This window comes from Anguilla anguilla, chromosome 12 (assembly GCF_013347855.1).
Source record: "Anguilla anguilla isolate fAngAng1 chromosome 12, fAngAng1.pri, whole genome shotgun sequence".
Classification (NCBI taxonomy): Eukaryota; Metazoa; Chordata; class Actinopteri; order Anguilliformes; family Anguillidae; genus Anguilla; species Anguilla anguilla.
The window spans coordinates 23,338,353-23,365,014 of record NC_049212.1 but is presented as its reverse complement, the minus strand read 5'-3'; the positions used below and the strand labels follow the sequence as shown (position 1 = coordinate 23,365,014).

The 26,662-nt window shown below is 45.4% G+C and overlaps 1 protein-coding gene across 3 annotated transcripts; it reads right to left on the bottom strand.

Annotated features, from left to right (window-relative positions):
* Nucleotides 1-26: 26 nt before the first annotated feature.
* On the bottom strand, nucleotides 27-26,309 carry cep295 (centrosomal protein 295). 3 transcript variants are annotated; one of them, XM_035384858.1, is made up of 32 exons: nucleotides 25,609-26,309; nucleotides 24,903-25,103; nucleotides 24,599-24,723; nucleotides 24,041-24,134; nucleotides 23,831-23,944; nucleotides 23,583-23,723; nucleotides 23,171-23,354; nucleotides 22,794-22,961; nucleotides 22,095-22,301; nucleotides 21,912-22,012; nucleotides 21,374-21,586; nucleotides 19,782-19,873; nucleotides 18,049-18,820; nucleotides 17,077-17,269; nucleotides 13,166-13,330; nucleotides 12,737-12,913; nucleotides 11,945-12,048; nucleotides 10,446-10,590; nucleotides 8,891-9,115; nucleotides 8,646-8,791; nucleotides 8,251-8,392; nucleotides 8,031-8,128; nucleotides 7,419-7,674; nucleotides 6,684-6,844; nucleotides 6,333-6,462; nucleotides 5,467-5,942; nucleotides 4,480-4,617; nucleotides 4,082-4,151; nucleotides 3,590-3,790; nucleotides 1,737-1,833; nucleotides 870-969; nucleotides 27-252 (listed from the first exon to the last, which is right to left on the bottom strand). In XM_035384858.1, the coding sequence occupies exons 1-32, from the start codon at nucleotides 25,714-25,716 to the stop codon at nucleotides 211-213; spliced, it is 5,586 nt and encodes a 1,861-aa protein (XP_035240749.1). In that variant the 5' UTR covers nucleotides 25,717-26,309; the 3' UTR covers nucleotides 27-210. The 3 variants fall into 3 exon arrangements, with proteins under 3 accessions (XP_035240749.1, XP_035240750.1, XP_035240751.1); XM_035384859.1 differs by having other exon boundaries at nucleotides 6,333-6,459; XM_035384860.1 differs by having other exon boundaries at nucleotides 8,891-9,085.
* Between the last annotated feature and the right edge of the window lie 353 nt (nucleotides 26,310-26,662).

The following is a 26,662-nucleotide window of genomic DNA, read 5'->3' as shown; positions in this document are numbered from 1 at the left end:
TTGTACATAACCGAATACAAAAAAGAAAAAAAAACTTTAATCAGTAAAATAAAAAATTTAATTGCACTTAAGCCATCTGCCAATAAACAAAATTCAAGTTATTTTAGTAGATTCTTCATTTCACAAAATACATCTAAAATGGCCGGTGAAAGTAGAACATAAATTAGAGGACAATTGGTTAGACACACATAAAAAGAGGAGTTCACAACTTCAATGCCGAGCTTGCTTAGCCCTGAGCTTCTGTAAAGTTTTCTGTGAAGAGAAGGAAAAACATTTAGTGACACAGCAAATCAGGGTCAGTTAAAGAAAAAGAAAAAAAGCTAATGGGCTCAGTAATTAAAAAGGAAATCAATTAAAAGCTTCCCAGAGTTTCTTTTAAATTAGAAGACTTCATGGTCACCCAATTAGAAATGGTAAGAAAGTGTCATGTTTGTTTTGTGTATGATATAAATCAAAAACCTCTTTGAATGATATGAAAGTAACTCTGAACAGTATGTTATGTTAAAGTCTTTAAACAAGTCTTAAAATAATTGTTTATATTAATATATGTAATACTAAAATGAACAAAACAGTTGTTTGATTCTCCCACTTTCAACATTTTACACAAAACACACTCCTATCTTGGATTTTTAGCTGCATTTATTCTACTTTGTTAAAGGGCACAGCAGCTGTTTTAACCTACAATCAAACTAATGGCAAATCCATTGACCTAAACTTCCTGACAGCACAATACAGCTGTACTTGAACATTACCACTTCGGTCTCAGAATTACATTTTCGTTACACTGCATTCAATTAGCAGAAGCTCTTGAACAGAGCAGCATACATAGTAGGTGGATGCAGAAGTGGTGCTCGCTTGCGTTCTGGTACCTTCTGAAACTCCTTGGCTTTCTCCCGGTTTTTGGCATACGATTCTTGTCTCGACCTAATTTCCTTCTGCTGCTTCACCTCTTCCAGTCGGTTATATAATCTATGGATGCATCAAGACGGTTATTCTTCGGATGTAAAACTCAAGCCAAATTGCTTTTCAGCACTCTGGTCGCAAGTTCTTTATTTCCATCTGTCAACATCAGTGCATTCAGCACATCTTTAAAGTCTCCTCTGCCAATTTTCATTTGTAAGTCTTCATAAGTAAAACGCTCACACACACTGAATTAATTCATCTTCAAAAAAAAAAGGGAAGCTGCCTTCAGTAACATTTCTTGAATGCCAACTCAAAGCAGAGGTCACATACATTGTTAGGGTACACGTTTAAAAACTCCCTAATAACCAGACTGTCAGAGAACGCTCCTTTCTAAATTCCGTTTTCCTGGCACAGGTCACAAATTTTCAGGGCCATTATTTAAATTTTCACGTGAAATTCAGCGAGGGGGAAATAAAAGGCCGGGTTTAATAAAATGCCAAGGCCAAGGGCTGACAGCTGCATAATGGCTCCAGTCAGCCACGGTGACAGTAGGGGAGGAAACGTGCCCTAAAGTGCCTGTGGTTTAGTGGCCAGGATCTACCGGCAGCAGATACACCATTTCACAAGCGAGAGGAGCGTGGCCGAACTTCAGCCGCAGAAATGTGCACAGCTGAAACCGGCCAATGGACTTCCAACTATCTTGAGTGGCAGCCCGGGCATGCAATCAACGTTTCTGCTTTCTACAAAAGCCCTCCTTCCCTCGTCTGCGTTTCTGTTACAGTAAAGCGTTCAGTTTGCGGATGCACGGCCTTTTATGAAATCTCTCTTCCCACCTTTCTGTGCGCTGGTACATCTCTGCCTCCTCACTCTTCCTGTGCTCCGGTGTGCAGACTCTTACTTCCCCCACCTTCTTCAGTTTCCCCCCGCCCGCTGAAATAGAAGCGCAAAGCAGGAGTCAAAACAAATGAGAGCGGGCAAAGAAGGAGCTTCCCTGTCTCTTTTACAGCCAAAGCCAAAATCATATCAGGCATTCTGGCTCAGAAAAAAAGGACATGTTAATGCTTCAACCTAGCATGGTACCAACTTAATTCACTGCATTATGTTGCATTAAAATAGGGCTGCTCTATCCAGGCTGGAGAGGGATATAATCCAGCAGGAGGAAAAATAAGACCTTATCTACTGTCACAAGTCAGATTAAGTGCACAAATCATTTCCATTAGAACATATAATTATATATACGGAGTTATATCCTTGGATACTCTTTTATCCTCAGGAAGAGAGTGTTTTTAAAAAATGAAGCAGTTCTGTGGGAAAGCAGCCTCCATGATAAGGCTCCATGAGGAGAGCAGGACACCTTCATTTCTAATTCTGAACACCTCGCTGTAGCTCAGGATTGCTCCATTCGGGTGAGGTCAGACAGGATATGCTTTTAACAGCAAGGAGCGCCTTGTATCCAATCATTTTCATCAAGTTTTAAGTGGTTTTTTGTTTTCTTTTTTTAATATATATTTTTTGGGCTTTTTCAGCTTTATTTGATAGAACAGTGTAGAGAGACAGGAAGAATTAGGAGGAGAGAGAGGGCGAGACGTGCGACAAAGGTTGGTGGTCGGATTCTAACCGCTGACGTCGCAGCTCGCATTGAGCATGTGGATAGCGCTCTACAAGCTGCGCCACTAGAGGCCCCATTTAAGTGTTTTCTATGCTGCTTTTGAACACCAGGAACCTCGCATTTATCCTCTCCAGGTGCCTCGCTGTTTTTTAAAGAAGCTCTTGGTGTGCACCAAGTTGGAATGATCCCACTTTAACGAGGTCCAAAGTTTAAAAAAAAAAAAAAAAAAAAAAAAAAGAAAAAAGCAGCCTAATTCTTTTCTATGCTGTCCAACTGCATGATAATGGAGACGGGCCTTGATTCCGCTGTTAGGTTCCACTGTAAACAAAGACGGAATAGAATTGTTGTTGCAGTTTCTGTTGTACATATCTTGCTTTTGTCGCTTGCGCTCCAAACGAGCCAAAGAAACTGTTCTCCACTTATCCATGTTTTTTTTAAAGACAAATGATGATTGACAGGAGCAGCCAAAAAAAAAAACTAGAAATACCGCCTCGCGGTTGTATGCCCCCGCCAACCAGTAGCCAGTGAAGTTGACCTTTGACCATTTAGATATAAAATGTCATCACATCATCATTTTATCCTATTAGACATTTGTGTGAAATTTTGTCATAATTAGCGTATGAATTCTTGAGTTATGGCCACAGTGACCTTGACCTTTGACCACCAAAATCTAATCAGTTCATCCTTGAGTCCAAGTGAACGTTTGTGCCAAATTAGAAGAAATTCTCAAGGTGTTCCTGAGATATCACGTTCACGAGAGAATGGGACGGACGTGAGGTCACAGTTACCTTGACCTTTGACTTTTGACCACCAAAATCTAATCAGTTCATCCTTGAGTCCAAGTGGACGTTTGTGCCAAATTTGAAGAAATTCCCTCAAGGCGTTCCTGAGATATCGCATTCACAAAGATCGGGACGGACGGACGGACAACCCGAAAACATAATGCCTCCAGCCACGGCTGCGCTGTCGCGGAGGCATAAAAAGATGTCTCCATGGCCTCTTTCTGAGTAGGCTTCATAAAATGAAGACGGGACCTCATTTCCAAGCCTACAAAGCATGTCCTGATGGCAGCCTTACCCAGGAGCTCAGCTTGGGACTTCTCGCGCTGGCTCTGCAGTGAGATCTTCGGCCGGTTCACGAGCGTCGAGTTCTTCACCTCCTCCCTGCGGGCCCTCAGCTCCTCCAGCCTCTTGGCAGACCTCTGGACGAAGTCCTGCCTTTTCTGAAGGAAGGCTTGCTGCAGGTTACTGTGAGGCCACTGGAACTCTAGCAGCATCACTGCCATCAGAAATGCATCGCAAGAAAAATATTATTATTTTAAATCCATATTCAAAACTGTGAGCTCAAGCTGCAAGTTCCTGGCACATGTCGCCATTGCAAAATATTGACCAAAAGAGCACTCAATAGAGAAATCTAAGCTTTAACAGAACACAAATTCTCAGAAATACTCGTAGACATTTTAATATGAACACTAGATAATGGCCACAACAGTACTAGGCTGATCAAAAGCAATTCAGGATTATGTTAATACACCGCTTGCAGAAACAGATGCCTTCCTTTGATCCCCACCTGCGTGAGATGGCAGCGACTCGTGCTTTATGCTCTCGCTGTCTTCCACAAGGGGAACAGACTTGGGGATCTGCGACAACAAAACAAGCTTAAACAATCCTCTCGTCAGAAAAACAAGCTGTACAAAGATGGGAAGAGCTGGCTAATTAGGGACAATGAAAACACAACTGGCTGAGCCTTCCCAAATGAAATTAGGAATTCAACTCTCTACCGCACATTGAGAATAAACTAAATGAATTAGAAAATTGAGGCCATTGAAGTTATTCAAACAAACGAGTGAAGGTGTCAAACTAAAGGATCAACAAGCAAGCTGGTCCCTTTTCTCACTGCAGGGGGGCAAAACGGGCTCAAATGTAGTGGGGCAGGTTCTTGAGGAGACAAAAAAATGAGTCTCTCACCTCATCACTCGATAGCTTCTTCCTCTCAGCCCCAGTCTCCTCCTCCTCCTCCATGCTCAGCTCCTGCATCGTGCTCTCAGTCAGGTTCAGGAGAGTCAGATCTGGCTCCTCCAGAATCCCCGTCCCGCTACCTGCCTCCTGAATCGTGGGGACAATGGGCCAGTCAATACTCTGCCAGCACCATGTGAACCAAGACCTCACAGGAGGAGGATAACCATCTCCCTCAGAATCAGAAAACCACACAATGGTGCTAAACCACTACCTCACATCTGCTGCGTCCAGTGTGCTAGTCTTTAAGTGTAACATTTAGCAAAATGGGTCCCCTGTGGATGGCTCCTTCAATGCTAACTGACATTTGAAATGATGACTGTTTCTGACGCAGACTGAAAACCAGGCCAAAGGAAGTCATCCTTTGCTTGGTCACATTCACATTTAGAGCAATTCCATGAAACAAAAACTTCCCTCAGGCTTCCAAGTACAGAAATATAACCCTTACTCAATAACTGTTAATGGCAACTGAAATAAAAGGCAAAACAAACGACTTGCTGTGTTGATCAAATTAGACAGGGAAATTGGTTGTAATGAAGTTAAGATTCATTTTGCCCGTCACCTGCTTGGTTATGGCCGTTACTTCCTGGCCAGAGGGGGACGTAATAACCTGAGTAATCACTCCAGTGCAGAGCCTCCATTCGGACAGTCGAGGCACCAAGGCAACACACAAATATCACATCACACACAAAGCTGGCGGGACAAACCCCAAGGGAACGCTTGGAAGACGCACACCTCCGCCTAATTCAATTCATTAAATCTGCCAGAGAAATAAAATCGTCTCTCGTTTTGTCAGACCCAAGGGGCCAGTTTTAAAGCTCTGTTACGCCACATGAAGTCGCCCCCTAGTGATACCTACATTTTTCCTCGAAAAGCCAACCTTCTGGTACACTTTCATGCAATAAATTATTTCAGACTAAAATCTGAACACACACATACCAACACACTGTCCCAGGCTGCAGTTCTGGTGGCCAGGCTCTCTGGGTCCTTCAGTGCCAGAGTCTTGTCACCCTTGCGGTAAGCGGACATGTCTGAGTGTGTTCTCTCTGGCGGGAGGGCCAGCGAGGGGGTGTCGGTGGCGGGTGGGCTGCAGAGGCAGGACCCTGTGAGGGTCTGGTCCTCCGCGCAGAGGGCCTCCGTCAGGATGGAGTCCCGGCTGCAGCTCCGCGACTCCGGCGGCAGGCACAGCGAGCCGGGCGGCGAGGGCGGCGGGCACAGGGAGGGGTCCAGTGACTCCGCTCTCAGGAGCTCGGGCGAGGGCGGCTGCTCCAGCGTGCTGTCCGGGTCCGCGGCCCCCGTCGGCGGGGTGACCTCACTGCCCCCGGGGGAGTGCAGGTCCTGCTCAGACAGGTGAAGGGTCTCATTCTGAGTGACCTCAGCAGGCAGTGGATGAAAGGAGTCTGAAGTGGGGTCCACTGAAAGATAACGCCAAGACAGCCTTAACCTTACAGAGCATCACTCAACACAAAGTCAAAAATCCAGTCAATCTGTGTCAGCAAAGAGTTGACTCAATTCACACTCTTTTAGCAACCTTTGCCAGAAAACTAATAAGAAAGACCAAGTTTGACCAAAAAGATCAATTCATTTGTTAAACAATATGCTAAAATAACAAAGGTTCTAGAGCATGCAATTTCCAATTTAAGATCCATAGCACCAGACCTAAGCACAAAAATATGCATATATCAATAAACAGCAGTTTTACATTTCATAAGGATGCGGCACTTCAAGTGTCAACCCTAGAGTTTGTTCCTGCTAGCTCTGCGATTGGTGGACCAGGGTAAAAATCTGGTCCAATTCCAGCTCACTGAGAGTTGTGTCTCCATCGGCGGTGTCATCCAGGGCCGGAGTGTCCCCTGTAGAGAGCTCCTGAAAGACCCCGGTGTTCTGCAACTCCTTGCTAGAGTCAATGTCCTGAACACTCCTCTGACACTCCTGCTGAGAGAAAAAAAGGCAACTCAACTCACTCACCAATGTGTGCCCTTAAGACATGCAGTAATGACACGCATCACATTATTGCCCTGTCCTTGTGCAGATCATTACAGAAGATGAATTTGAATGCCCGTACACGGCTTTGCGTCTGGAGTTCCACGGGCTGCGTAACTTGCTGAAGGTATCAAGGTGCCGATGGCGGCTGAACCGCTGCTGGTTGGACACACCTGTGTGAGCGTGGGTGTGGCCTCGGGCACGTCTGGCCTGGGGTGCGAGGAGCCAGGCTTCAGCAGAGAGGCTCCCCTGAGCAATGCTGGCCCCGAGGACTCACCCCGCTGGGCTGGGGCTCCACGCTCCGCATCGGACAAAAATGGACCACTGGCTCCTCCTGTTAAAAGAACACAGTTCATTTACTCCATATTACCCGGATGGTTTCAAAAGTGTAGTCAGACTGCATACTTCCAACTTGAATTTATAACTGAAAACTTCAGAGGCTGGTTACACAGACGAGATCTGACCTCTTGTTCTAGGGTATCACTTCAAACAAGACTTTAGAGAAAAAAAAAAAAAAGAAAGCATTTGTAAAAGATAAACATGTTATGGACAGGTAAGAACAGCTACAGCTCTGTGTGTGTATGTTTGTGTAATCGGTTTCCAAAAAAGGAGAAACCGACCACTAAAAATTGTACGGCACAAAACAGTACCTTGTAGAAATGCACTATATCTGAATAGTCCTAATTTTGTTTTTAAAGCATCTCATTTGTACCACTATTCCCAGGAGAAGAGCATTCTTTTTACAAATTATTCAGGTCATCCTGACATGCATCTCTTTGTTTTTTTTCCCCCGACTACACATCAGATCTGGAGAACACTAATGGGTACAATCAATACCACGGCTCGGAAGCCTAATGAGCGGGAAATGAAAACATAACTTTGCATAACCATTTAGCACTGCTTCTTACCAGAGCTCCCACTGTGCTGGCCTGCAGAAAGCTCCTCCCATTCACCTGTCCGCAGCCGCCCTTCACCCAGCGAATGGGAGGAGGAATCAACAGAGCGTGGACTAAAAGACTGCATTGTGGTGATGTCACGCCCTTCATTTAGCCAATGAGAGGTTGACTGAGCCGAGGGATCACCAATTGACCGAGTGGAATCCCTCCGTTCCGCCTGATATTGAGGGGATGACTGGTCCAAGAGGTGTCCTGCTACCTGGCTTGCCTAAATATGATAGAGAAGTCAATGCTGTTCCTCCCACACAACAAAGCATAGCAGCCGCTTAACAGCACTGTCCCCCACACCCGAACCGAATGGTTAATACAGACCCACTCTGTTGAACACAAATTAAATTCTCCCGAGTGCAGAATCAATACTGTCCCACTGGCTAAACACAGTCGATACAGTTGGTTGGGCTCTAACAAGCTGCAGAACTCACAAGCTTTATCAGCAAGGGGCATCATCTCAAAACTGAGAGGACAGGTTTAATAAAGCTCACCAGGAAGGCTGGCAGTTTTGTTTTTAAGTCTGTGGGTGGATGGGCACAGGGAGGATGATCGATTGAGGGAATGAAAAAGCACCTCAGGTCTCCTTATCTGCTCCTGTCTCTCCGAGTGCCGGGAGGAGGAGGAGGTGGAGGAATCAAAGTCCGGCCTGGGCTCCAGAGGGAGAAAGTGACCTGAGAGATAAGCAGAATCCATTTCAACTGCAGGAGAACACCACCTTCAAATTTCCATTAAAAGAACCAGAACTTTCCCATAAATAATGCAGAATTTCATTCTCAAAGTTCTGCAGCCTTACAAGAAGAATTTTGGGCTCCTTCAAAGCTGCACTTTGAAACGTCTTCCACAGCCCCCATGAGCCCGCTCTTTCCAAGTCCTCCTCGTGTGTCTTCAAGGTACAAGTTGGTCAAACTTCTACGGACATTTTGGGTAGAGGTTTCCTAATTTCAACAAAACAAAACACTAATGAACTTTTTACAAGTAACTTGTAAAAATAAAAAAAATTAAAAACCTGTACATGCTACAATCAAAGTAGAGTCAAAAGATGCCTTTGTTTATCATCCTAAGATCACTGGCATTTTTTCAAAGTCTGAACCAAGAAACATTTGCATCTGAAGGATGAAACTATGGACCTTTTGAGGCTGTGAATCAAGCTGCTCGTGTGAACATTTGGGGAGAGTGAACTGTAAGCACCTGGCTTGAGTGCCCAGGGGTTAGCGACCAGTCCTCCGAGACAATCTGGTCCCTTGACCATGGCAGGGAGATAGAGGAGCTGGACCCCCCTTTATCCAAAACAGCTCTCCATGCAGCTGGAGAGCTTTCAGCAGGACTGGGCACCACTGTGAATGACATGCATCAGTAAGTCAGCACTGGAAAGTATCACTGAAAATCATAGCACGTCAGAGTTGTGAATGGCATGGGAAGTGGTGTGCGAGTACCAGCAAAGCTCCCAGCAGATGCCAGCGAGGTGTTGAGCTCCTTGGTGTACTTGTCAATGATTCGCTGTATGCTGTCGTTGCCCAGGAGCGACTCTGGCGAGAGCGACCCCTGACTGGAGATGCTGCCGCTGTGTCTGAGAGCAGGGGACAAGGCTCCGCCTCTTCCTGCTGCCTCAGGGGTCGGCAGTGACGCATCTGCATGAGACAGCCAACGCCCCGGCTTAGCTGTACGTGAGGAAATGTAAAGTGACCCAATTTGGTCGCTCACGTTTCAAGATGAGCCTCGAACACTACTCAAGTGATAGAGCATTTCTAAAGCTAATACTTGCAGCTGCTGCTAAAAAATGACCCATATCTAGGAGTAAGCACTGTAAATAAACGCTCTGGCAAAGGTAACATTAGTCATTTCATTCAGGAGAAATTTCACTCCCTTAGGCATATTATTTTCCTTTTACTTCTGAGAGCTAATGTGGGTTAGATGACATGCAGCAACAGATACATTTAAAGACCCAAGAACCAGGCTACTTGGTCCTCAACCAGGACACTGAAAGGAACTTGTTTCCAGTCCTACTAGGAATTCAGCACCACCCTCAGACATATGAAATTTACAGCAGCAATTAACTCTGCACTTCTTAAAAAGGGAAGCATTTTAACTGCTGCAAGAGAAGAAGGATTAGGGGTACACTCAAGAAATTTGCTAAATGTATTTGATACCAAACACTTTCCAGTTAATGACAGACCCCACGGTTTTCATACAATTAGCTTTTCTAATGAAATGTGAAGGCACAATTAAAATGCTAATTGATGCAAAGTTAAATCAAAGATAAAACTTTTGTACCATCAAATTACAGCATCCACAAAAAACAGCAAGAGAAAAAGCTGCATTATCTGAGCAGAAAAGACACACTAGAAAAGAATAAAATAATCGCAAACCCTTGCAAGATACTAGGCTGGCCCCACAGTCCAACCAAGTCAAGCAGAAACTAGGACATTTATACAGGTCACCGTAACCAATGTAACAATGCTTACTTCAAGCAATGTAGCATAACCATATCTACAGTTCATGAAAACAATTAATTTGTATTCTAAAGGGTGAACTGTACATCCTTCTCTGCAATATTTTCATCCTAAATTATATTTAAAAGGAACAACTAAAGCATACAAAGCATAGATTCTTCCATCAGAAGCTAGTTTTGTGAGCAAACCTACAGGACATTTAGGAGGGTTCGCATTTCTTTGGCTGATTTGTGAAACCAAGAAATCTCAACACAACTTGAACAGAAGTGTTTTCATTTACTTTACCGCATCAGTGTTTGATTGGGGTGGGAGTGTCATGACATCCATCCAGCCCCCTCCATAAACAGAGGGCGGAGACGCAACGCATCCTGCCCTCAAGCTCACCCCCCACTGCTTTCTACGGCCTGTGACCAGCTTCCTAATCAAAGCTATGCAGCAGGGGAAACACTGTGAGATGAGCTAATCAATTAGTGCACAAACGAGAGAAAAACTTGAAGAGCCAAGAATTCCAATCCAGGCAGTCAGACACATTCCTTACCTGCAGCAGTAGAGCTGAAGTCTGGCTCATTAGCAGAGAAGCTCCCTGTGGAAATGGTGCAGGAGGACAGGCACTCCGCCTCTGCAGGGGTTTGCTCTGATGGAAGAGAAAACCTCTCCTCTGAGCAAGGGAGAGACATCCTTTCCTTGTGGAGAAGTTAAGGCACAAAAGAAGAAATGGTAAAAATACAGGTTTACATATTTCTGCTTTGATAGACCAACAGGCACTAAACTTGGAGAACTTGCTGAGATAAACTTTTGATAGATAGCAGTCGTGTTAACGCGGGACTTTTTACGCAGGTAAAAAAGCCATAAATGCTTTTTATAAAAGCAGATATTCCAAAGAATTTATTTTATTTATTTATTTATTTGAGCCAATCGTCTTTTGCGTTGTTTATTGGTCATAATACTTACACAGCCAGAGGTAACATTGCAAGAGTCAAAGAGAGAGTGCTTAATTTGAATGAAGTCTAAAATGAGATGTCACGCAGTATCTAGCTTGCACAACGAGAGTAAATAAAAAACAGAAAACATTCCTAGGGCTTTTAGCATTATTAGCCTGTGTGGCAAAAATGTGTTTTGATCAGAATGCCAAAAGGTTACTTGTATCTTATTTCATCCTGCTTCGGCTACAAGTTACAAAAATTACAAACAGTGTTGTGAGTTGGCATATTATGACAAAAATAGTTATTTTTATAACGCAAGTGAATGAGTGTGAAAAGCAGACTTCGAAATGTCCTGTGTTCCAAAGATGCAGCACTCCATGGGCTAGTGCAAGCACTTGACCAAAGTATGATAAGTATCGGTTCGAAGAGATCAGTGCATACTAAATAGCAGTTCGACAGAAGATAAACACACACACACAGCAATACAGTTGACTTCCATGTCCTGAGCTCAGTTCAAGTGTAGAAACCATCAGGATATGAATATATTCACATATTCTTCAGTAAGAATTGAGTTACATCATAGCTCAGACTGGGAACACGAACACACACACACACACACACACACACACACACACACACACACACAGACACAGACAGACACAGACACACGCACAGACACACGCACATACACATGCAGGCACATAGACACACGCATGCACGTAGACACATGCACGCACATACACACACAAATACAGTTGACTTCCATGTCTTGAGCTCAGTTCAAGTGTAGAAACCATCAGGATATGAATATATTCACATATTCTTCAGTAAGAATTGAGTTACATCATGGCTCAGACTGGGAACACACAAAACATACAGACAGACAGACAGACACACACACACACACAAAACATACACATCCTTTCACACACACCACCCCCCCCCCAACCCCTCAAAAAAAAATGCTTCTCTCGGATAATCATGAATATTGCAGCCATGATACCGCAATCATTCAGATTTGGCTACCCTTCATCACTGGTCCACCATGCAGCAGACCTCAGAAGAGTTGTGCTGAAACATTTGGCACACATGCACACATCAGAGGGATTCTTACCTCCTCTGCAGCTTTGAAGTCGAGGATCATGAGGCCTGGGTGGGTCAGAGAACCATGGCCATTATCAGAGGAGTGCTGTGGCATGCATGAAGCTCTGGCAGCATCTACATGGGGTGGAATCCAATGGCTCAATAAGAAAAACTACCTCATATCTAAACACAGCCTCAGCAAGGCGGAGGGGACAGATGAAACACACATTAACATTCATAAAACGAACAGGCCCTGGGCAACTTCCAGCAAAGAACCACTGACTGGCTGAATATAACAGGGCTCTACAAAGCTCCCAGTTTAAAAGCATTTTCTCGTGAAAATTGATGCGCGCCAAATGGAATTAATTTGTATCCTAATTACATGTGCTCCTTGGAAAAAAAAGTTAATGTAGAGCCTTGAAGAAACGGCCAAGTAAAATCCGGTTCTGCAGGCTGTTCGACCTATGGAGGTAGGCTCTAACGTGATAAATTATAGGTAGGTGCACTCCACAGATAAAGACCATTCTCCCATTCTACCACCAAAACCCATGTTCCCCTTTCCTCCCCCTTCCTCCCTCTGTTAATCTGAGTCATCCTCAGTCCTGGTCCTGGAGAGCCACAGTTTTCGCCACCTGAGTTACCTGTGTAATCAACTGCTTTAACCTATCAATTGTTGAGCTATTCAAGTGCCAAGTCAAAAAAGCCAGTGGACCCTGTAGCGCTCCTGACCAGGATTTAAGGACCACTGCTCTAGCCACTCTAGCCCAGCACAGCGCTGCCCTTCCCCTGCCTCTACGCCACTCGGCCCTCCCTCCTGGCTCACCGGGCTCCGGGGACGAGCCCGACTCCAGCTGCAGTCTCTCTCTCCAGGACAGTCTGCTGGAGCGCCCGGTCACAGTGCTGCTCCCGCTGGAGTGCTCCGCTTCGGCGCGGGGCAAGTCCTCTGCCCCCGAAGGTTCCTCCGTCAGAGCGCAGGACACTTCCTCCAACTCCTCTCCAACTGCCAAAGCATCAGCCAAAGCACACATGAAGCACACTCCATCCCCAGGCTTCATTTAAAAAGCACAAGCTCCTTTCATTTAAGATCCATTTACAAAGTCTTTCTATTTGAAGAGATGAAATCAAGGATTGAAGTCAGGAAAGGAATGGCCTTTAGTTGATCTTTAACGGCATTCTCCAAAGGTTTCTAAATGCGAGTGAAGAAGTAAAAAGAGACAGGCACTGGGTGTTGGGGGCACTGGCGATAGCTGACCAGTGGCAAGGCTGGCATCAATGGGAGTCTCCACTTCCTGGATGGCACTGAGCTCGTGCTGCTCGATTATCTCCAGGATGCCAAGTCTAGGCCGTGCCAGTGGGGGCTTGGGGGCGCGAGGGTGGGCAGCAGCTCTGCTCCTGAGATCACTGTGGGACGTGAGGTCTGGGACAGTGGGGGGGGGGAAATACAATACAATTCAGTCTAGTTGGCCTTTTCCATACAAAAAAACACTTTCTATCCATTCTGACTGATTGAATTCCAGCAATTTCTTCTATTGATTATGCATTTACTTATTGTTCACGGTGTTCAAAGTTGATGAGTGTAATGTACTCTGTAATGGATTCTACCACAGAACAAATCTCCCCCAGGGAACAATGAAGCTTTCTACATATCCATCATCAATCAGTACTTCTGTGGTTTCTGTTGCCAATATAAAGGGAATCAAATATGCAGACAAAACATAATCCCATAGTTGCATACAGAAAACACTGGAGGGGTGGAGGGGAGAGAGTTGGTCAGCCCTGCATGGCAGTGTTTACCAGTCTAAGGGCACGTGTGTAAAGAATGTTTGCTGGTGCCACATACGGCAGAGCCACAGAACGCACTGAACAAACTGGTTGAATGGCATTGTTGATGCATTTCCTAGTCAACATTCAAAAACAGGGCCACACACAAGCATGCACAAAAATCAATACACATCAATACACATCAATACAATACAAAACACACACTTTACATGTCTTGAGCTCAGATCAAGTGTAGAAACCGTCATAATATATTCACATATACGTCAGCCACATTTGAGTAGCATCACAGCTCAGACAGGGAAATAAACAACACAATACACTCAAAACACAGGACAACACACACAGACAGAGACACACACACAAAACACACACAGTTGTCTTCCATGTCTTGAGCTCAGTTCAAGTGTAGAAATCATCATGACGTATCTTATTTCATCCTGCTTCGGCTACAAGTTAAAAAAATTACAAACAGTGTTGTGAGTTGGCATATTATGACAAAAATAGTTATTTTTATAACGCAAGTGAATGAGTGTGAAAAGCAGACTTCGAAATGTCCTGTGTTCCAAAGATGCAGCACTCCATGGGCTAGTGCAAGCAACACACAGCAATACAGTTGACTTCCATGTCCTGAGCTCAGTTCAAGTGTAGAAACCATCAGGATATGAATATATTCACATATTCTTCAGTAAGAATTGAGTTGCATCATAGCTCAGACTGGGAACACGAACACACACACACACACAGACACACACACACACACAGACACACGCACAGACACACGCACAGACACACGCACGCACGCACATACACATGCAGGCACATAGACACACGCATGCACGTAGACACATGCACGCACATACACACACACAAATACAGTTGACTTCCATGTCTTGAGCTCAGTTCAAGTGTAGAAACCATCAGGATATGAATATATTCACATATTCTTCAGTAAGAATTGAGTTACATCATAGCTCAGACTGGGAACACGAACACACACACACACAGACACACACAGACACACGCACATACACATGCAGGCACATAGACACACGCATGCACGTAGACACATGCACGCACATACACACACACAAATACAGTTGACTTCCATGTCTTGAGCTCAGTTCAAGTGTAGAAACCATCAGGATATGAATATATTCACATTCTTCAGTAAGAATTGAGTTACATCATAGCTCAGACTGGGAACACGAACACACACACACACACACACACACACAGACAGAGACACACACACAAAACACACACAGTTGTCTTCCATGTCTTGAGCTCAGTTCAAGTGTAGAAATCATCATGACATATTCAAATATATTTCTGACATAATTGAGTTCCATCACAGCTCAGACAGCAATCACGCACGGACGCACGCAGTTTCGCAGTTTCGTACACAGGAGCTAACCCATGTAAAAGTTCTGTCCTTTGCATTACGTCAACAGTTCTGAAAGTTCAGATCTAATATTAAATCAAAGTAGCAGAGGGACTGAAAACGCTAAACGCGAAAAGTCTGCTGCTTTTTGTGAAATGCAAATGCCACAACTGCTGGAGACTGCATCTCACACCAGAGAGCAGTCTGTATGCTACAATTAACACCGTTAGTTTCCAGCTGAACTATGAATAAAATTAAAGAAAAGCCTCTTTTGATTTCCACCATCAACATTTCCACAATTCAACCTTCAAAAATGAACCAATTTGTGAGAGGCCTCTGGGGATGTTCTGACACTGTAAAATCAGCACCAAGGGAAGACTATTTACATCCTGAACAGCTACAGCAAAAATAAGACTGTTTACTGTGAAGGGATCATGTTTGTTTTCCTTCTGAATCTAGAGTGCATGCGAGCTGCTATCACCAATAGCCCACCCAAAAAGAAAAACACCCAAGCTGAATTTATACGTTCAATTGACACTCTGGCAATAAATATTACAGTCCTTTAACCTTGACTTTCAGAACATTCCACAGTTGGGAACCCTTTCATAGAAGCAGTAAAAAGGAATGCAGGTGTCATCTGAGGTGAAATATGCAAAGGGAGTGCCCTTGTTTCTATGGCGTCTCCTTAAATGAGGAGCATTTACATACAAAGTGCCCACTCCACAGCACATTTCAAACGCAGGTCCAAAGGTTTGGACTGAAGCTATATCCACAATAAACATAAATTACATATCCCAGGGAACAAACAAAGACATAAACAGACAGAGCCAGGTGTCTGAAATGGAAAGGCACAGTGGGAGGCTACAAGAAAAGGCACAGACATGTGCATGAGTGTACATGCGTGCACACGCGTGAGACAGGGAGGTTAACAGACAAAACTATGTATACAAAATGCAGATGAAGCAGTGTGTGCCATCTTCTTGTGAAGTACATGACTCGGTATCATATTTTTGAAAATATGCCCAGTGAAGACTGATGAGACGATCATCTTCCTGTAGGAAGGTCTTTCAGGGACATGGAACGGGAGGGGGCACACCTGGCCTGCGTAGGGACGCGGTGCTATAATCAGGGACCTGAGAGCAGCGGACCAGAAAACCCCCGTCCTCTCTGTGACTGATGACTCAAAGGCCCTGCACCCACGGGCCAAGCACACACACTGCGGCTGGAAGCAAAACTGGAGCTCGATCCGCCAAATATCGCCAATTATCCCACAACGTTAGAGCCTTTTGTTACTCAGTCAGCAGCTATGCTGTAAAAACGGACACTGCCATTCGGTCTGTTTTGGTCCGTTTTCAAAACGACAAAAAAAAGTGGGAAAAGTGCAGCAGAATTTGGACAATTGTACTTGTTGCTCTGGGAAAATTGTGGGAAAACTCAAATTTGCATGTCTGTAACTAATGCCTGTAAATAGTCCGTTCTGCTCTGTGACTAATTATTTTGACATCAGGAGTCTAAATGATTTTAAAGAGAAAATTATCCGAACACTGCCAGCGATACCCCTGTGGTTCTCTGGCACCTTGAAGCTGAGCTCTGGAAGGCGTGGAGTGGAGCGCAAGCTAACAGTGTCGATCAGCAGCCCTCGGGTGTCCGAACAGCCAGACATTTCTCAGCAGAGGGGAGCCGGCGCTGATGGAATCGGTCCTGCATCCGTCAGCGCTGCTGCTTTCAGAGGCTCGCGCGGCCCTATCTGGAGAAAGCTAACGAGACACTGGTATCCATGGTAACTAGCCAGTCAGAACAAAGAGCGCGACACACCGACAGTCTTGGACACTGTACAACCACACACCCAGGAGTGGACGCACACACTTAGACACACACACACACAGCCTGACATTACAAACCTTCACGCATGCACGCACCACACAAAACCATTGCTTTTTTCTAGTTGTAAAATGCGTTTCCCTTCACTCCAAAGACGAGACTGAGAGAAAACTACGCACCATCTGACAGAGCAGTATGGCAGAGAGGGGCTGCCTGGTTCTGAGCGGTCGGGGGGGATGAAAGGGAGGGCGGCTGGTCGCTCTGGGGCTGGGAAAGGCTGCCACTGGACTCCTCGATGGCCCTCAGCAGAGTGGACATCAGGCTGAGACGCTCCTCCCGGCTGACCTCTGACCCCGTCTCCAACGGCCTGGACTGAGAGCACAATGGGATGAAGGACTGTAACAAGACCCTTCTGTGAACTTAATGGATATTTGTAAAAACTGAAATGAAGCTTTGGAGTGGTGCCGGTTTAATAGGGATAGCTACTCCTGCTTTAATAGCGATCCCCCTCCTCCCCCCTCACCGCGATGGTCCGTCTTTAGCGGATTTGTTAACCTGGCCCTGCGCAGCGGTGCAGTGACTGAGCAGACAGCCCGGCAGGGAACGGTGCCCTGTGTGCGCCAGTGCAGCGGCCCGAGTCTCCGGTAAAATAAAGATAAAGATAAAGAGGGATCTGCAAGGCAGAGCAGCAGAACCACACACACACACACACAGTGAAGAGCGACCTGGGGAAAGGCAGCACTATCGGGCAGGAGGAAGCCTGGATAAGCACAGTCCGAGGGGGCCAATTCATAAACGGGGGGGGGGGGAAGAGGCACCCACGCACAAGCAAACTCACAAACCAACATTTGGACAGGTCCAACCCGCGGATGAGTGCTGGTGGGGGGCAGTGTAGTATAATGGGTAAAGAACTGGTCTTGTAACCTAAAGGTCACTGAGAAGGACACTGTCATTATACCCTTGAGCAATGTACTTAACCTGCATTATATATTATACAGCACATATCCAGCTGTATAAATGGAGGCAATATAAATGCAATGGAAAAGATGTGTAAGTCGCTCTGGATGAGAGCCTCTGCTAAATGCCCGTAGTGTAATGTGTATCACCCTGCTGAGGAAGAATAGGCCCATCAGCGCGGGCCGGGCAGTTACCTGCGAGCCGGAGAGGAAGGTGTCCAGGGCCTCGCGGTGCCTCCTCATCTGCTCCCTCAGCTGGCTCTGCTGGAGGAGCAGCCTCTCCTCCTGCGCCCGCTGCTGCTCCTGGACGGCGCTCCTCTGCTTCTCCACGCGCTGCCGCGCCTCTAGGAGCTCCCGCCGCCGGGGGTCCGGGTCCGGCCCTGGCTCCGCTGCTGAAGCGGGCACCGGTCTCGCGGGCTCCAGGGCTGGGAAGGCGGGGTCGACCGGCAGCGGCTGGCAGGAGGGCGGGCGGGCGTCTGCCTGCGGCAGGGCAGGGGGGATCCACTGGGTCTCGAGCCCGTGTTCCGCTGCGGGGGGTTCCTGAAGCGGCCACTCGCTGGCCACTGCGGGGCGGGGGAGAGGAACTGGCTTTACATGGCGGGGGTCCAGGGCAAGTACGCTGGAAAGACTCTGGGAGGGGACGTCAGTGTCACTGCTGTGCATGTGCGAGAGGCCAAAGGGTAAATTCGGCACTGCCCCAGGACCGGGCACAGGAGCAGGCCCCTGCTGTGGCAGCGCTGTGGAAGGGGGGAGGGGCGTCGCTGAAGGGGACAGCGCAGTGGGGGCGCAGGGTCTGAGGAGCACTCCCGTGGGGGGCACCAGAGGCGGAGCTGCCCGGAGGTGCGGAAGGTTCTGGAAGCCTGGAGGATTAAGAGTAGCCATGAGGGCTCTGGAATACTTCATCTTAAGGGCGTGCTGGTATTCAGCCAGTCGACGACGAGCGTCCTCCACAGACTGCTTGTGCTGCCTGAAAGCCAGAGAATGGCATTACTATTATACATTTATTATGCGTTATGAAGGGTGACTCAGACAACGCACGTCATCTACTGCAACATGAGCAGAGGTACAGCAGAGCAAAACTAGAGCAAAGACATCCAAATATACAGAATGTGCCCATGTGTCAAGATGTGACAGAAGACCAACAGCATTGAATAATACAATACGGCAATCAGCCCATTAGCAAACATGAAATTACCAATAAAGCACTCTGGTACAAGAAGTGCATTAGGAAGACAAGAAAATAAGGCCAATCCTTTCAATTTATTAAATGAAATTGCACTGCGTTCAAAAGAACGTTTTTTTCTACCAGGGTTATAAATATATTGGCTTTATGGTCTATACAGCTAGAGAGATCGCTTCATTTAATCTTTTTGGAGCATTTTCATTTCGAGATGAGGATAAATCATAGCTCACGTGTCCAGATGACATCAACAAAAAACTATTTCCACCATTTTGTCCTCCCAAACAATACTTTAAAGAAATACCGGAGCACAAAAACCAGTGCTGAAGCGGCACTATGAGCTGTGCCGCGGTGAAACTCACTGAGGATGCGAATGATTATACAGATTCTGCAGACGAGAGCTACCAGCTGTCAGGCCATTTTATTCTTCTAACAGCACATTCCTTCCAGAACAGGAGTTAAATAACAGAACAAAACTTTTTTGCCGTGTATGCAAATTTCAGTGAAAGAGAAAAATTTGCATTTTCACGTTACATTTTCTTGCCACTTATTAGTGTATAAAATTCATTTCAGCAATTACAAATATAGAAGCACGCCATTGCTATTAAGCAAGACACTGCTGAGGTCCTGAGGCAGACCCGGGAACAGCTGAACTGTGGCCATCAGAAAGCCTTACTGAGAAAATGGCTGACCCCCAACGACCCTCTTCCCCCCAGATCCCCATTGGTCACAGCTGAGGGTAAATCACCGGTTCTGATCCAGAAGACGCTGCTGGTACTGGCGGACCCTGCGCGAGTGCTCTTCTGCATCCTCCATGGCTGAAGACTGCGGTTCAGGGCCCTTGTGGAAATCATTCAGTAGCGTTAGCAGCTGTTCTGTGAACCACTCACTTAGTTAAGTTACATTGATTAGAATTTTTTTTATTTTTATAAAACCCAATAAAACGGTTGGAATTTCAGTGAAGCAATTACACTTGGAGCACAACTACACCCTCCCGTATACTGGAGGAATTCTGGAGTGCACTGCTTCATTCAGATGACAGGATTAAAAGCTTTAAAAAGAACATTTTAATTATGCTCTTTCATTGAGTCGGTAATAGCACACCAGAGCCACATTAGACATGTACACAGTTACACACCGATATCAGCCTGGCGTGCAGGTGTGTCCAACATCATTATCCTTCTGCTAGCAATGTCTTAAAAGATTACACTTGTGTACTTAGCACCAGCCAACCTTGAAGAAAACATGAGTTACATATTAAATTAAACATTGTACTTATTTAAATGGATAAATTTTACTTAAATCCTCAATTCACAGTTCAGGGGGCAGCAGAGCACATACCACCAATGGAGTTCCTCCATCCAGTCTAAAGTCGTTTTCACTAACCTGTTTTAGCAGTATCACTATCTACCCAATATGGCAGTCGGCATTTCAGCTAATAATCTGATCTTTTACAGAACTGCTGCTGAACATGGAAAAGTTAGTCTCTTCTTTTCTGGTATTATGTACATCCCTGTTACTCAAGGTGGTGAGATGCAAAATAACATAAGCAATGTTAAAGGCTTTCTGAGTAGTACAATTACTGCACAGGATACAGACACCTACCTCTGTTTCTCTCACACAGAACAGAGCTCAGGCCCAAACTACAGAACTATCATGAGGAACCTGTCACCATTACTCAGTATGGTCCCAGAACTCTAGGCCTGTGTAAACCCATCTTGAGATGCATGAAACCAGGTCAGGCACTTTGTTGGGAAATTGAATCGATTTTGAAGGATTTCAAAGCAAAGCGAGGCTAAAGCCAAAACCCAGATCAGATAAACTCAGACTAACTGGCATTCAGCCTACAGGCCTTTTTCTTTGTTTAATAATTATTTTGAGCTATAATTACAAAAGACACAAATGTTGCTTTCTTTTACATTTTAATTGGAAACACCCCCCCCCCCCACCCCAAAAGAATGTCAGTGATATTTTTAAAAATAGGCCTACGTGACAAGATAAAATAAGAATTAAAGAAAATCAGTCATGCAGGGCTCTACACTGCTCCCATTTTAAAAGCATTTGCTCCTGAAAATTGTTGGGTGCTAACTGGAAAAATGATTTAAGAGCACAACAACTAATTCAACTTGGTGTGCTCCTTGGAAAAAAACGTTAGCATATATCATGTCTGATGTCGCAAACATCCAAACCTATACTACAGGCACATTTCTCATGATATAAACTTCTGACAGAAACTTCACCTGAGATACAGCTGACCTGTAGCTACAATTGGAGAGACTGAAACAGTTGTTTACAGAGCATCACCAAGATTAATTTGAAACTTTTGCAAAGCCAGCCTACCTCAGGAAGCACCGAAGAAGTAGAGGGTACTTCCTCTTGATGTGCTGGGACTTCCTGTTGGACACACTTTTCAGGATTTCCCTGAACAGCAATCTGCAGCCTTTCTTTCTCCAGCTGTGCCTGCTGCATCTGGAGCTGCAGAGTCCTCCTCTCCTCTTCCAGCTGCTGCAGCAGCTCAATCTGCTCCTGCTTCTGCTTCTCCAGCTCCTCTGCCTGTCAGCATTAGAGCGGGTGCACGATTCACAAATACCCTTCTGGACAAATAATGGCATCTCTGAAGAAACTCCGGGCTGATATAGGAAGTACCAATAACTTCAATTGAATACAACAAGCAAAACTGACTGCTACATGAGAACCACTGAGCAACCAAAATACAGCCACCACAGTGTCACATGACCACCATTAATGTCCAATAACCTGAGACTTCTACCAAGCTTGTCTGGGACCTTCCTGTTCAACACTGAAGAATAAGCAACATTCAGTACAATTTCACTCCAGGAGCTTTACAACTGCAAGAGACAGGAAGTGACATGCTCACCTGCTTCCTCCTCTCCTCTGCAGCCAAGCTGATTCTAACAGCTTGCATTTTGGGAGGCACCAAAGTCCCAGCAATGATCGACTCCTCTGTGGTTTCATGTCCTGGAAGCAAATAAGAGGTTCAGTTAAAGAGTATTCTCAGACTCTGAACTGAAAATGTAATGCACAGAAATGGGGGCGGGACCTTGGGAAGGCTGAAGGTGGTCAGGAGGGGGTGCGTCTGGGGGCGGGCGTCCCACTCTGTCCCCGCTGGCTAAAGAGCCGCTCTCGATGGTCATGCCATCTGCGGTCATATCACCACCAGCACGGCTGCTCCACTGGCTCCTCTGGTTCCTGATCTTGTTCAGCAGCTTCTTCAAAGCATGAGGAGGAGCTCCCTCTGCAGGCTCAGCTACAGAATACAACAACATGGAAAGTGCACACAATTCAAACACTACTCATTTAATTGCTATGCTGAGATCACCCTTATCAGTCCAAATAGCACACTTTACATTTGACATATTGCATATTTATAAACATATTTAATGAAGCAAGCAATGTCAAGTATTTTACTCAAGAGTAAATCTGCTGTGCCTACACTGGGAATTAAATCTGGAGCTTGTAGTCAGCTCCTCAAGCATTAAACAGGAACAATACAACTATCCAAAGCAACCTTAAACAAGAACAAAGCTACATTCAACCCAAAAACTTTAATCACCCACGCTGTGGGTAGGTAATGTGTCAGACTGCCAAAAATAATTGTACCAGGTCTATAATTCTTTATTACAGGGGTGAATCTGAGGCCACAGTCTGATCGTTTTATTTTTTTAGGTAATCAGCAGCTGCTGCTACCTGGCTGAGCACACTAGTTTTACTGTGGAATATAAAGTAAATGGGTGTGAACCTTGCGCTTCAGTGGGGGGCAATGGAGACTGGTGGTCCAGTGCCTGCTGCTCTGCAGCAGGGGGCATGTCAGGTTCCAGGGTCACATCCAGATCATCGTCATGGGTGTCGGATGACAAGGCAGGAAGTGGCTCCGGAACCAACTGCAGGACCAAATCTCCCTTCATTCCTGCAGAGACCGACCAAAGGCGGGGGTCAAAGTTCAAAGGACTGAACAACCACTACCTGAAACTGTACGTGGATAAACAAGTATGGCCAAAAATGGAAAACAAGATTATAAGATACATATTTCTTCTGAAACGTAGGCTAAAATCTTGCATGTAATACAGGGTTAATGGCAAAATCATCAGGTAACTAGGCAAAAAACAAAGACCGTACGTTTTTCTCCAGTGTACATGTCCTCAAAGGCGAACTCCAGATCCCGCTGTCGGTCTTCTCTCATTTCCTGCCTGCTGTAGAGGGGCTGGAAAGTCTGCGGGGGCATCTGTGACACGGCCTGTCGCCGTCGCAGCAGATCAGCCTGCTGCATGTGTTCAAGTTCCTGTAGGAGGCGCTCTCTGTCCTGTGGTACCAAACACAGTGCTCATCAAAATCTATTCATTTTTATTTATCTTCTTTTTAACCAGTTGCAATAATTACCAATCTTTCGGGCAAGCAGCCACCGATTATACAGGACATCTAGTCATGCCCTTTAATACACGCAAGGAATCGCTACAACAATGCTATAATGAACAAGGCTATTCCATTTCTTGAAGCAGATCAGAGGTCAGAGGTCAGGCGGTTGGAGTACCTGGTAGAGATGCTCCTTCCTCAAGGCATGGCTCCCCCTCAGCCGGGCCTTAGCCAGCCGTTCCCTCCTCTCACGCTCCTCTTCCTTCCCCAGGTCCTCCAAGCGCCGCCCTTCCTCTTCTGCCGCTCGTCGGGCGTCCGGCTAGACTCGGCAACACAGAGCAACAGTCAGCGAGGGCCGCCAGACGTGATTCAAAATACAAGAGGAGGATGTTTTGAGCAGTTACAGCCACCTGATCGAGGGCTTACCTGAGCCGTGTCCTCTTCACGATCCACGGCTGTCTCGGGCATATGGAAATGTGTGACTGTGAAATTATCCACATCAGACACTTTGACTGGGGGTGGCTTCTTTGCCTCAATTTTCTGAAAACAAAAGATAATTTTTTAACAGTCAATTAATTACTTAATACAAAGAGTGCTGATGGGATTAGCTTTCGTTTATAAGGAACAATTACTGACTTCAAATGGTTCTGGTGAAGGTGGTGGGAGACTGGCCACTTTTGCTGCCCTCTCTTTCTCTACCAGCATTGCTTTTCTCCTGGCTTGGATGTGTCTGTGTGAGGAGGTTTAAAGAAAATTCACTACTAGCATGAAGAAACTGGTTGTACAGGCAAAGGAAAAATACAGTAGATAAGCAGGATCTGTATCTGGTTACACAGAATAATGCATAAAAAGTGCTGTTCCTGGAAGATGTATTTCCCCAAGGTGAATTCAGCAGAGTTCAGACATACTGCCATTCTTGTTTAATCATTAATCAGTCAACATGCAGTGCATTGCTCGTACACACACTGTGCACACACTCAACTTAGTACTTAGGCTGATATCGTTCTTTGGATTTCAGAACTTGGACAACACAGCTCAAATTACCATAAATTAAGCCAACTGTAAGACATCTCTGTAATCAAACTACTTCACAGTTCAACAACTTTATGTTTATCGATACACAATTTAGAGTCACAAAATGTCTCAAAAATGAAAAGTAAGGCAACGAGAGCAGTTCTGTTTGGATGAGCTCACCGGCTTTGCTCCTCCTGCTGTCTCAGTCTCTGTGTTTTTAACACTCTCAGGGCCTCGCGGTGTCGTTCTGCTGCCCTTTCATGCTGTTCCTCTGCCTTCTGTGCCATTGCCTCCAAGTCTGGCTCCTGCAACAACAAATAAACAGTATTTACATTCACTGCTCAGGATTTAAAACAAAGTCTCTGAGGTTTCACAAGTACACATCTGCAGGGTTTGGCTGACTTCCTTGTGAGCTGTATGCGTAGAAAACACAACAAAGAGACAGAGACAAAAAAAAGATTCAATATGGATCTCAGGAACTTGCATTTTCTTTCGCATTCCGATGACCCTCCCCTAAAGTTTGGAGGCTGTCCTGGTAGAGTTTTTCCAGGTCCTGCAGCTTCTCCCTTTGCTGTCTCTGCCATTCTTCCTGCAGCTGATCTGCCAGGTTCTGAAGCTCACAGTCACGTCGGCGCTGAACCTCCTTGCGAATCTGTAACGCAATGCACCGCTCCTGTTCTCGAACCTGTAATACAGACAGACCGTGCTGACAGGACATACTCAGGCCAACTCTCAACAATAAAGTGAAAGCAATCGCAGTACACGGTGTGTGTTCAGTGCAAAGTCACGGACAAGGGTTACCCCTCCTTTCAAGACATTATTTTCCAGGACATTATTCCAGACTTAAGCCTTTGATGTTGTTAGTTTAACATTAAAAGCTAACAACATTACGCCTTTAAAAACTAACTGTTTTCCCATGATATTTTGGCAGTTTTAATGTTCTCTTACTGCAAAAAACTGCATCAAAAAATTCCTGGTTTTCCCAGGAACCCTGATAGAGTGTTTTTTTCTTTAAGCTCATAAAAGATAAGGTTAGGCTAAGGAGCAAGAAAAACTGATCCAAGATCACCACTCCAGTTTGACAGGTTTTAAGACCGCCCCCCCCCCCCCCCCCCCCCCCAAATTTGGCAATTTAACAAGTCAGCTAACCATTAGGTAACAGCTTGTTTGGCCGAGTTCACCAGCCTCACCTGCTGCAATCTTAATTTCCTCCTCCTTTCGTGTTCTTCTTTAATGAGTTGTGCCTCTTCGTTTGGACTTAACCTTAATCTACCCACTTTCGCAACTTTCCTCTTCATGTTCCCTTAGATGGTCAAACTGGTCCATATACGTTAACTGTCGGCAAGTGCGAAATGTTTGCTAAGTTTGGCTTACAAACTAGGTAGCTAATAACGTTCCAAAAGGTAGTGTAATTATCGTTGACAACATTCAGACAACGGTCTCCATGTCAATTAGCTTGGTAGCTAGCTACAAATAGCTCGCTTCGTACAAGCTAGCAAGTTAGATTTATGGACATCAAAAAACTTGAAGCTAAATCTAAAGATACATCGCGTTAAAGTACTGTCGACCTTTATGCCACAGTCAACACCTAGCTGGTAAACGAACATTACTAGCCAACTAACGTTCACTCATAATGAAGAAAGGCGAAGTTAAAGTTTGCGACGTTGCTAGCAAACCAACTAGCAACGCTATAGCTGGCTACGTAGACTGACGTTTGGCAATGTCCTGTTCATAACACGCTTTGAATTATACGGTGCAAAACGTATAGGAGACAGATAAACGAAATAGGATGATCCCTTTCTTCGGATTTGTTGTAGCGGCTACCTGAAATTCTGCTTTGACGACTGCAGCAAACAATGAACTGGATGGTAGTTATCGTCAAGTGACGTAATATCCTCTTTTTAAACTGCCCGCTAAAGTGGAGCGTAAACAGCGGGAGCTCTGCGGGCAAGCGCAAATGGAGTGTAATTCACAATGCGGTAGTCAAGGGTACCTCAGAAGTAAATACTATTCTTTCCTGCCAATATGTAAAAATAATTCAAAAGATCCTGTATCAGGTCATGTAAGAACAGGTGTGTAGCCTATATCCCAGAATTTATCTCGAAACTGGGCAAATCACATAGTTTGACATACGGCTGAATTACTGGCAAAGGTCGTGGGACTACAATGGGTTGGACAGGTGCATCCAGATAGAGTGGTTATATGTTCGGACATATCATCAGCACTGCAAAGTGTATGCTCTTA